Genomic DNA, 11,151 nt, shown 5'->3' on the forward strand with positions numbered 1-11,151 from the left:
AAAAAAACTAATCTGAACTCACACAGTGAGTCATCCCAAACCCCCCGCCGCCACACACACACACACACACACACAGAGTTGTGCTGAAATGTGGACTTCCTCCCTTAAGGGGAAAAGCTCCTCGGCGTTTATCAGACACCTGACTTGGGAGAGCTAGTTCTGTGAACGTCCCCAGAGGCAGAGGGGAAAAGCAGAGTCCACAGCCCCGCATCCCAGGCAGCCCTAGGACAGAAGCCCAGAGACGCAGAACCCTTAGACGGCTGCTCTTTCCCTGGAGTACGCCAGCTTTTCATTCAAAGGTGAAGTGAGAGGTCTGCAGAATTTACAATGTGAGCGCCATTTTTACTTTAAACACTGGGAACAGTGGGACAGATCACAAGATGTGGCCAAAACCGGGCAGGCCAGGAAGCTTCTGCAGCTGTCTCCGTCGGGAGACCCACAGCAACACGGCGGCCACCTGATCCGGCGCCTCTCTGCCCAAGGGACAACACGTCCACACCTCAACGTTTGGACAACAATCCCAGAAGTTCGGCTACAAAACCAACCAGGCCTGGCCACCTCCCGACCCCGACAAGCACGGGAGGAAGACCAGCCTCCCAAGAACACAGAAGGACCAACAGCCGTCCTGTCCCTGTGTGCTCTCTGAGCTCTACCCACCTGGAGGCTGCCTGACGAGAGCGAGCTCCTTTCTCCTCCAACCCGCCCTCCCCAACGTGTTCTGAAGCCACGGGGAACAGAAGAGATGAGAGGCCCAGATGGCATCAAGTCAGAAGGCAGCCTAACCCCACAGCGGCTGACCCGAGTCGGCCCCTGGCACCACCGCCTCCGGCCAGTCCCAGGCCCTTCTTCAGGGGCTGTGGGGAGAGGGTGGGCTCAGCGACTCAGGGAGGGAGGAACACTGGTGTCTAAAACGCCCGAGCTGCAGACTTCACCTCCTTTTCGGGACGATCTACTGAGTCTCTCAGCCAAGAACAGCTTCATTTTACTGCAAAGATCCTAAGGCCAAGCAAGACCAGCTCTCTGCCAAGGACCAAAGCGGGTCACCAGTCTGTGAGGACACCTTCACAATCAGAGCACGGGAGCACACGCTCTGAAGCCGGCACAGACTGAGCACATTCTAAAAGGTCCCTTTATCTACACCTCCTGACAGGAAAACAAGCTGCCCCAGAGGTGGCCAGTTTCAACAGTGCCGAGTCAGACAATGACACGCTTCAAGCAGCTCTCCTATTTGAGGCTTTTATGAGAACACAATGCTTAGAATTCAGCTCATGGCATCCAACTGATGACGATAAAATAATAAAAGTATAACAAAATAATAAAAATTAAAGAAGGGTGTTTATGGTCTAAAGTATTCAAAGACATCCCACGCTTTAGAAACCTCCCTTCAGCAGACAGAAGAGCTTAGGTAACTGTGTTCCTTGATGAAAACCACAATATTGAAAAACAGACTCTAGAACTAAAAGCACGAAAGTCATTTGCGATGGGAATTTTTAAGTTACTGAGCACGTTTGTACAGGTACACAAACGTGTAGATATATACGTCAGGTCTTACATTCACCTACTGTATAAATATCGAGTCACAGCGTGCAGCAACGAAGACCCAACGCAGCCAAAACATACATACATACATAAAAAGAATAAGCTGCAAAAAATAAAAAATAAAATAAAAATATCGAGTCACAAAACAAAAGCGATCCCACCGTATGAAGCCATGACCTCATCTCTTATCCCTGCCTTATCTCTTCATCTTTCAGAACATCATTGTCACACAAATACTGAGAAAGGCTCTTACTTGATGTGCTCCTGGTGCCCAGACCCCTGGACGGTTTTGGCCCCCCATCGCTGCTCTTTTTCACTTACGTCATTCTGAAAAGAAAAATAAATGACGAGTGCACTCCACAGCCTGGATTGTAAGACAACCACCCACCCGCCCACCCAAACCCAAACCCTGGGGCAATCCACTCCGGGAGACGTGGAAGGCAGGCAGACTGGTGACTTGTACCACAAAATCGGGGTCGGTTTCCCAGTCGTCGGCTCCCGCGTCGTCCTGGGTGATGGACACGGTGTGGCCGGCCGAGGCTTTCCACATCTGGAAGAAAAGCGCCACAGTTGCAGAGGCCCGAGAGAACCCTGCGCAGAGGCCGACGCAGACACCTTTGCCTGGGACCCCAAAACCCTAGAGGGCACAGGGCAGGCTGGGGGGCTACAAGCTCAAATAGTCACTCATAATCCCCGTGCCTGAGTGACGCCCGTAGGAACAAAAGAAACGCAACATTTTTTAGCTCTAATACAGCTGTCAACCGGCATCAGAAACACATACGAAATGCTCCTGGCTTCAACTCAAGTGAGGAAATTTTCTGGAAAATAAAAAAGTCACGTGTGCACTTACTCATTGGGAAGCTCTTCCTCTCCCACTAAGTCTCATGACAACGATACTGTCCCACATTGGGAATGCACCGAATGTCACCAGTGGTAAATTCTGTTGTATTTTATGACAATTTTTTTAAAAGGCACCCATCTTAACTTCAAACTGGAAATTTGGAAATTACCGGAAACCTAATAATGATTTTAACTCGGACTCTGACAAGTCAGTAAATATTTCAAGCGTTGTTTTGCCATCTACTTGGGGAAATAGCACCTAAATGCCAACCTGTCCTCTACTAGGCAGCTCTGAAGACTGGCCACCTTGCCTCCTCAGCAGAGCCCTGAAATTCTGTGCATTTATCTAGTGGACAGAACAATGATGCAGCCTCACAACTGCAAAGGCAAAATCTAGCTTTTAAGGGTTTCAAAACAAAACTGTGTATAAGAAGAATGGATTCATTCTCCCCAAAAGTACTTATAAAATTTCATAGGCCAGGAAGCAACTGAGAGCTTATTTTCATCTAATCAACCGGAAGCCCCATCCCAGCGTCTGAACTGAGGACGAGCAAGTCTCGCTTTGTGGGGTCACTGTGCTTCTGTATGAATCCAGGCTGGACGAGAGCCCTTCACAAGCCTGAGACTCCCCTGTCCAGGTCCACCACCCCCCGCCAGCTCCGCTGGGTCACAAGTCCAAGGTGGTGGCGGGGGCGAATCAGGGTGCAGAGCTCTCAGATTTCCAGATGCAACTCCCGCCACGTCACCTGGGCAGGGAATCGTGTGCCACCAGGTGGGACAGGACCAGCAATGTCCCTTCAAGGCCACTTCAAACCTTGCTCCCCTCTGACCACGTATGGCAAAGCATGGCAACAATTTCCCAGACGTGGACTTCCCTGGTGGCTCAGTGGTTAAGAATCCGCCTGCCAGTGCAGGGGACACGGGTTCGAGCCCTGGTCCGGGAAGATCCCACATGCCGCGGAGCAACTGAGCCCATGCACCGCAACTACTGAGCCCACGTGCCGCAACTACAGAAAGCCCGCACGCGGGACCAAAGACCCAACGCAGACAAAGATAAATAAATAAATAAATAAAAGACCAGTTTCTTTTGAGATTAAAGTAAAACATAGAACTTAACCAAGAAATAGTTTCTTTAAAAAAAAAAAATTTCCCAGACGTGAACTGCTTTTGACACAGTTTTCGTGAGCCGACGGACTAGCTTCAGCCCGACCAACGCACGCCTTCACAGACGGAGAAACAGCTGCCTGAAGCTAAATGGTCTGCCCTCAGCGTCTGACACCCCAAGCCAAGTGCGCCCCATGACACTGCACTGTCCCGGAGAAGGTGCTGCCCGCCTGCAGGACTCCAGCTGCCTAGAGTTCCAACCACTGAGGAGACGGTCACACACAAGACGGGGGTCTCCAGCGAGGCTCACTTCCCCCCGAAGGCAAAGGTGAAAGCCAATGTCCCGGCCTGAGACTCTTCCAGACTCACGGGGCTATAGCGCTAGCAGAGCCCGCTCTTCGCCCACCTTTCCCAAAGCCGGCTTCACTCGTGCGCAGGTGAGCACTTCCAGGCTCTCCCTAACGTCGTGCCCGCTGCCTCCCCCGCCCACCATGGGACAGGAAGAAGGCGCCAGGTGGCTGCTCAGACAGGACAGAGGTGCTCCAAGTCCTGCACTCCAGAGTTCTGCGGAATCCCCTCCACTTCCTAGACCACAGGCAACACTGGAAATTGACTTTATTTTTCAAACAAGGAAATTTCCTCCCAGACAGTTATCATCCCAATCTCTGCAAACCCAGCAAAAGAAGACCCCTCTCATTCCCCGTCAAAGGGGTTTACCTTGCCCACCCGTGGGAGAGCACAGGAGAATGTTCGCAGTGCACAAACCTTTCTTTTCCAAGTAAAGATGAAAGATGCTCACAAAACTCTGTTTAAAACACGGGAATCCAACGAGGAATTTCCAGGCATTTGTGAATGATTCTGTCTGTAAAAAGATTAAGAGTAAAAAGCTCAGAAGGATATGTGCTGACCGGCACCCAGGGCAAATCTTTACGTGTAGAGATCCTTTTAGAATACCTCTGAAATCCTCCCAAACATAACGAGGTTTTTGCAAAGCAATCTGAAAGGAGGGTGGGAAGAGTTGCATTTTACTAACCAAAAAAACTCAACGGATTTTCAGGCACAGTGAGAAACTACAGAAAATAAAGAAGTTCCAAAAGATTTATAACTGAAGTTTCTTCTTAATGCAAACAGAAACTATTGCCTCAACGGCTAACATACATTTCCTGTTTGCTAGAATCCTGACTGCTTTCCATTTCTGTTCCATCCTAATTTATGACTCTACTAAAAATCATAAAATTCTATTACCCTGGGTTTTTAAGAAACAATAACATAAGAGAAGCACTCCCTGAAGGAAGGGGTCATGATGTGGCTGGGATAAAACCAAGCGTGGCGACGGCTACTGGAATGTGAAGAGGGGCGACTCGGGGAGCAAAGGACAAGCAGGCTGCATCTCTGATGAACGGGTACGGTTACTGCACAGGACCAAGACTCCAATTCCCCAAGCCACCAGCTCAGCACCTCTTGACTGCACACTGCACTGCCAGACATTACAGATGAATACAATCCCCTTGTTCCCTAGGAACAAACCAGTCACAGGCACACACCACTTGTATCGGCACAGGGCTTGCCATGCTTTAGGAGCCGAGGGGTGATGCTGTGCTGACCCTCCTCACACTCAGTTTCCCCTTTGGAAACCCTAACTTCTGCAGGTTGCTTAGTACATTCTGGCAGTTATCAGCCAGCATCTATAAAAGTCTACCCAAGGGCAGCTAGTGATAGGCTCAAATCTACAATAATGTATTACCCTCTCAATACTTTAAGTTTTTGAAAAATCATGGAAACAGCTGTTTGAAAAATTAAAAGCCTGGGTTTTTTTGGATCCAGAGGTAATGCCTCTGGACCCCTACCTCACATCATACACAAAAACTAACTGAAAAATGGATCAAAGACCTAAATGTCTGAACTAAAACTATTAAACTCTTAGGAAAAAAAAAACACATAAGCATAGATTTTTATAACCTTGAATTTGGCAATAATTCTTAGATATGATATCAAAAGCACAAGTGAAAAAAAATAAATTGGACAAAGTTTTAAACTTTGTGCTTCAAAGGACACCTGTCAAGAAAGTGAAAATAGAGCTTCCCTGGTGGCGCAGTGGTTGAGTCCACCTGCTGATGCAGGGGACACAGGTTCGTGCCCCGGTCCGGGAAGATCCCACATGCCACAGAGCAGCTGGGCCCGTGAGCCATGGCCGCTGAGCCTGCGCGTCCGGAGCCTGTGCTCTGCAGCGGGAGAGGCCACAACAGTGAGAGGCCCGCGTACCGCATATATTTTCAAATCATATAGAGAATATATAAAGAACTCTTACAGTTCAATAATAAAAAGGACAATTAACCGTATTTTTAAATGGGGAAAGGACCTGAACAGACATTTCTCCAAAGATACAGAAATGGATGATAAGCTCAAGAAAAGACAGTATCATTAACCATCAAGGAAATGCAAATCAAAACCAATGAGATACCACTCCACACATTCTAGAATGGCTACTATCCAAAAAACAAACAATAATAAGTTTGCTAAGGGTGTGGAGCAATCAGAACCCTCTTATGTTGCTGGTGGGAAAGTAAAATGAAAAAGTCTGGCAGTTCCTCAAAAGGTTAAACACAGAGGTACCGTATGTCCCAGCAATTCCACTCCTAGATATACACCCAGAGAAATGAAAACTTCCACAGAAAACCTGTAAAGGAATGTTCATAGCGCATTACTCCTAACAGCCCCAGAGTGAAAATAACCTAAGTGTCCATGTTATGTAATAGATACACAGCAGGCAGTCTATGCATACAATGGAATACAATTTGGCAGTAAAAGGAGTGAAGCACTGACACACGCTACAACACGGATGACTCCTGAAAACATTATGCTAAGTGAAAGAAGCCAGACACGAAAGACCATATATTATACAGTCCCATTTATATGAATGGTCAGGTCTGGCAAATCTACAGAGACCAAAAGTAGATTGGTGGTCGCTTAGTGTTGGGGGGCTGGGGGAGGGGGACAGGGTTTCTTTGCGAGGTGATGAAACCACCCACGCACAATTAGCTTTCCATTAACCTCGCCCTCTCCAGGGCAGCAGGAAGCCAAAGGGAACAGAAAGGCATCTGAGCAGCCAAAACAGATATCACAAGGCCCACTCTCTGCACCACAATTGCTCAGAGGACTCCCCTCCCACCTGAGCCTCCTGCAAGGTGACTCAAAGCACCGCCTGCCCAGTGAAAGACAAGACCCCTGGTGGACAACGCGGCACCCCAGGATGTGGGCCACTGCAACACAAGGCAGTCCCCGGGGCTCACCACCATTCTCTCCCTCAACCATGTGCCTCCCCAGCCCCCACTGCGTGCCACGGACCAAAGATCTGCATCACCAATGCCGTTCATCCAATTTAAGTGTTTTATAGATACGTCCCGCAAAATGTTTCAACTAAAAGTCACAGACAGTGGGGGCAAACTGCCAGTTGGGGGGGGGAGGGGCAGAGCATCAAAGACAGCCCTGAATCCCCGGCTCTTCACTCTTGTGTCCGGAGGGGCCTTTAGGACCCTTCCTTGCTCCTTGGGGTCCGGGAGTACCTTCCATCCAGGAGAGGAGCGGGCCCGCCTGCGGCAACGGCGCGGTGACTCACCCCGCCGTCAGGCCCGGCCCAGCGCCGGCCTGCGGGGCCGCCGGGCCGAATCACGCGGTCGGGCCCCGGCGGCTTAAGCCCCGACCAAGCTCCGCGGGGCCAAGTCACCGCGAAGCCCCAAGCGGGGAGCGCTCGCCCGGGACGCCTCCGGAGCTGCGTCCAGCGGGAAGAGGATTCCTCGCCCCGGAGCCCGACGCGGCCAGATCCCAGAGGGAGGAAGCCCTGTCCCCCTCCTCCACCCGAGACCCTCCGGCAGGGCCATCCAGCTCGCGTCGGAATCCTCCCCAAGAGCCCCTTCCAGCTGATTTCCAGCACACCCAGAGGAGGGGCTGTTCCCAACCCACAGTCTCTCAACTCTGCAGCTGCGCCGGTCGCTGCATTTCCACTGACCTGATTGCAACACCTCCCGCTAGGTGCGGGCCCGGGAGCGGGGTGGGAACTGCCCCGCCCGGCCGCCGGGAGACCCCAGCCCCTCCGCCCCTGACCCCCCCGGGTCCCCTTCCTGTAGGGCTCCTCTCCTACCCTAGTCCCCCTCAGCCCTCCGCCCAGGCCCCTCCCTCTCGGCTCTCTGCCCCCGTCTCCTAACCCTCCAGGTCCTGGATCCCCTCCCCGTAGGGCCCCTCTCCTCCTAGTTTCCCTCGGCCCTCCGCCCCCTTCCCCTAAATCCTCGGGGCCCGACCTCTCCCCCTAAGCCCTCTCTCTGCCCCTTCCCCCGACCTTGCGGGTCCTGCACCCCCTCCTGGAGGGCCCCTACCCTAGACCCCCTCGGCCCTCTGGCCCCTTCCTCCTAGAGACTCGGGCAACCTCCCCTCATACCCCGGACCCCTCCGCCTCTGGTCCCTCTCCTCCCCCTTCCTGCCCGCAGCCCCGGGCCCCTCCCCCTCCATCGCCCCCAACCGCTCAGAACCGTGTGCCCTTCCCCCTCAGGCCCCGACCCCTTCCTCTTCCCCCAACCCGCCCCCTTTCCTCTGACCTCAGCCTTTCCCTCCGGCCCAGCCCCTCCCTCAGTCCCCAGCCAGCCCATCCCCTTCTCTCCGACCTCAGCCCCCTGCCCCGGGAAGCCTCGCCCGCGCTCCCCCCGCGCCCGAAACCGCGAGCGGAAATGCGGCGAGACCGCCGCCGCCGCCGCTTCCTTCCCGTTTCAGGACCCGGCGGCGCCCCGGGACCGCAACTGAGGAACCGGCCCTCCCCGCCTGGCGGAAGGCGCGCTCGCTCACCACCGCTGGGGTCGCTCCGGTCCGGCCCAACTCCGCCCTGTCTCCGGCGCGCCCCCCCGCTCCCGCCGCTCCCGCTGCTCCTAGGCGCCCCTCTCCACTTCCGGTTCCGCGGGCGGGGGCGGGGCCGCATCCGGGTCCCCGAGGCCGCGCCCCCTCCGGCACGCCCCGCCCCCGCCCGGTCAGAGACCTGCGGCCTTGCTGAGACAGCGGGGTGGGAGCCGTGGTCCAACCCCGGCTGACCGGCCCGCGGTCCCTGCCGCTTCCCTCGTCCACGTGGCGCCGGAAGCGCCCCCCGCTGGCGCAGGCGCGAGCTCCGCCCAGGTGCCAGCCTGCAAAGCATGCTTAAAAGTTAGATGACTGTACGGAGTATATTTAGGCCCACCGTGCGCGGGCCAGACTGTGCTCAGATGCACACAATCCAAGGTGGTCATACTGAATTCATAGCACAGCCCGAGGGAACAAAGGGAAAATGAGCCGAGAAAGGGGACAATGCCAAGTGCGCTGAGCCCTAAGGACACAGGAGGTAACTGTGACGGCCAGTTACCTGGAAGGAATAGCGCCCTCCTCATCCATCCATGTGACCATCCATTACCCATACGTACATCATCCATCCATCCATCTTCTCCATCCATTTTCCATCCATCATCCATTCACCCACCTATCCATCCACCCACCCATCCATCCACCTGTCCATCCAGAGAAGGCCAGATATGTGTCAGGAATAGAGGTCAGCAGAATAAACGTGGTCCTTGCCCTCAGAGACCTTTCAGCCTAGAAGAGGGGTCAGGCATTAATCGAATAGGTATATACTTAGGAAACAAGGTATATGCTATAGAAGAAGTCAAAGGTCATGACATTATATTGGGGAGAAGATGGGACCCGAGCTCATCCAGGAGATCGGAGGTTTCTGTGAGCGATTAACATTTGTGCTAAGATCTGAAGGCCAAACAGAAGTAAACAAGGTAAGAAGGGAAAATTTTTCCAGGCAAGGAAAGAGCCTGTGCGAAGGCCCTGAGGCAGGAAAGGTCTTGCCACATGGGAACTGAAGGAAGTTCAGTGCAGCAGAAGTGTGGTGATGAAGCAGGGTAGTGGGGCCAGACGGGGCCAGGTCATGTAGAGATTGGGAGGGCACAGCAAGGACCTTAGTCTTTATTCTAGAAGAAACAGGAAGTCCTTGGAGGAGATTAAGCAGATGGCAGACATCATACAGTTTGAACTGTAATGAAATCCCTCTGGCTGCTGGGTGGAGAGTGGATGGGAAGAGGGCCAGGTAGGATCCTAGTAGCCTACTGGCTACCACCAGTTCAGGCAAACTGGTGGTAGCAAGTAAGATGGAGAGAAGTGAGTAGGTACAAGATACATTTAGGAAGTTAAATTGTCAGGTTTGAGGATGGACTGGGGGTATGGGGTGGGGAAGGAGATGTCAGGGGTCAAAGGATAATTTTTTAAAGATAAAATCATGATTTTCATACGCATGTAAAATGAGCACATGTCAAAGATCTTATTTCACTTAATAATAAATGAAGCAAAAATGTGTTGCAACTTGTTCAGAGGAGAAGTCGAAGGCATGCTGAAATGAAGTTGCAAAAACCGGTCTATCCATAGGGCAATGTCAGTTGTATTTCATTGGACACAGGTAATTTGCCTTTCTGTGGATGCAAATTATTTGCACTGCTGTCTGTTTTCTACAGGTTAACTTCTGCCTCTACAGAGGTATGGAATAATCAAGGCAAAAATAATAAAGGCACACACACTGTAGAATCATGTTTATCAGAGGCTTCAGCATTCTGTTAAAAGAATATCTAAGAATCATTTTTGCCCATTCTAAAGTCTGGGATTTTTCCTTACAAAAGGATGACTCCTGGTATCTGAGTAGAAGGGTTGGAGGGTGGGGGAGAAGATGCACCAAGATTGCAGTGGAAAAGTGAGGATACCTTTGTGGACTTGGTACCTTTGAGGGGCCTGTTGCATGTCAAAATGAGGTCCATGAAGTGATGCTGGAGAGATGGCTTTTGAGCAGGAGCTTTAAGACTAAGCAGGATAAGGATGTAAAAAGGTAGGAAGGCCATCCCGGGAAGAGGGAGGGATTGCGGCAAAGGCACAGAGGTGGGAAAGAACGGGGTCTGCATAGAAAACCTTGAGGTCAGATGGATAGAATCGAAGTGTTTTCACTTCCATCATTACAACGGACAGTGCAGTGCTGTGTGCAGTCAGGCCTCAAGCTAATTGCTTGGTGGACTAAGGGAAGACTCCGTTTTGATATAGGACTTTAGGCTCTGGAGGCAGAGGGTCTGACAATAGATCCCAACACCAAGGCCTACTAGCTTTGTGACCGTGGCCAGTCACTCCGTCTTTCTGAGCCCCGGTCTCCCCGTTTGTGCAGCTAGCTGTTGTCTCCTGGAGATTGTAATATGCAGGTCCCATGTTGCTTGGTTAGCCCAGGGCCCGGCCTACAGTAAGTGCCCAGTAAGTGTTGACCCTGTTGACTGAAAAAGGATGCACAACGTGAGAGTTGTTGAGTTAAGTTTTATTTGGGGCAAAATGAGGACGACAGTCTGAGAGACAGCCTTTCAGATGGCTCTGAGGAACTGCTCCAAAGAGGTGGAGTCGGGGGGGTCAGTATACATATGATTTTAGTGAAGGGAGGGGTACATGCAGTCAAACACACATTCTCACAGAGACTTGCTGCTAGCCACAAGGTGCAGATGTCCCTGTTAATAATTTTAGTGCTTTTCTAGGTATGAGAAGACACAAGAAATTGGGCTCAGAAAATCTTCTCCTGAAAATATCTAACTATCTGAAGACCTGTTCTGCCAGTTTCCCCCCCCGCCCCCA

At 52.0% G+C, this 11,151-nt stretch overlaps 1 protein-coding gene across 2 annotated transcripts in view; it reads right to left on the reverse strand.

The window, feature by feature from the left end:
• The window catches only part of CTTN (cortactin), a 33,119-nt gene extending 24,694 nt beyond the window's left edge, over positions 1–8,425 (reverse strand). For both annotated transcript variants that reach the window (XM_060105662.1, XM_060105661.1), the window contains exons 1-4: positions 8,317–8,425; positions 4,249–4,345; positions 2,003–2,089; positions 1,793–1,866 (exon numbers count right to left, since the gene is read on the reverse strand). In XM_060105662.1, the coding sequence (XP_059961645.1) occupies positions 1,793–1,866; positions 2,003–2,089 (161 nt within the window). In that variant the 5' untranslated portion in view covers positions 4,249–4,345; positions 8,317–8,425. The remainder of the gene's footprint in view (positions 1–1,792; positions 1,867–2,002; positions 2,090–4,248; positions 4,346–8,316) is intronic.
• Positions 8,426–11,151: the final 2,726 nt, after the last annotated feature.

This window comes from Mesoplodon densirostris, chromosome 7 (assembly GCF_025265405.1).
Source record: "Mesoplodon densirostris isolate mMesDen1 chromosome 7, mMesDen1 primary haplotype, whole genome shotgun sequence".
Classification (NCBI taxonomy): Eukaryota; Metazoa; Chordata; class Mammalia; order Artiodactyla; family Ziphiidae; genus Mesoplodon; species Mesoplodon densirostris.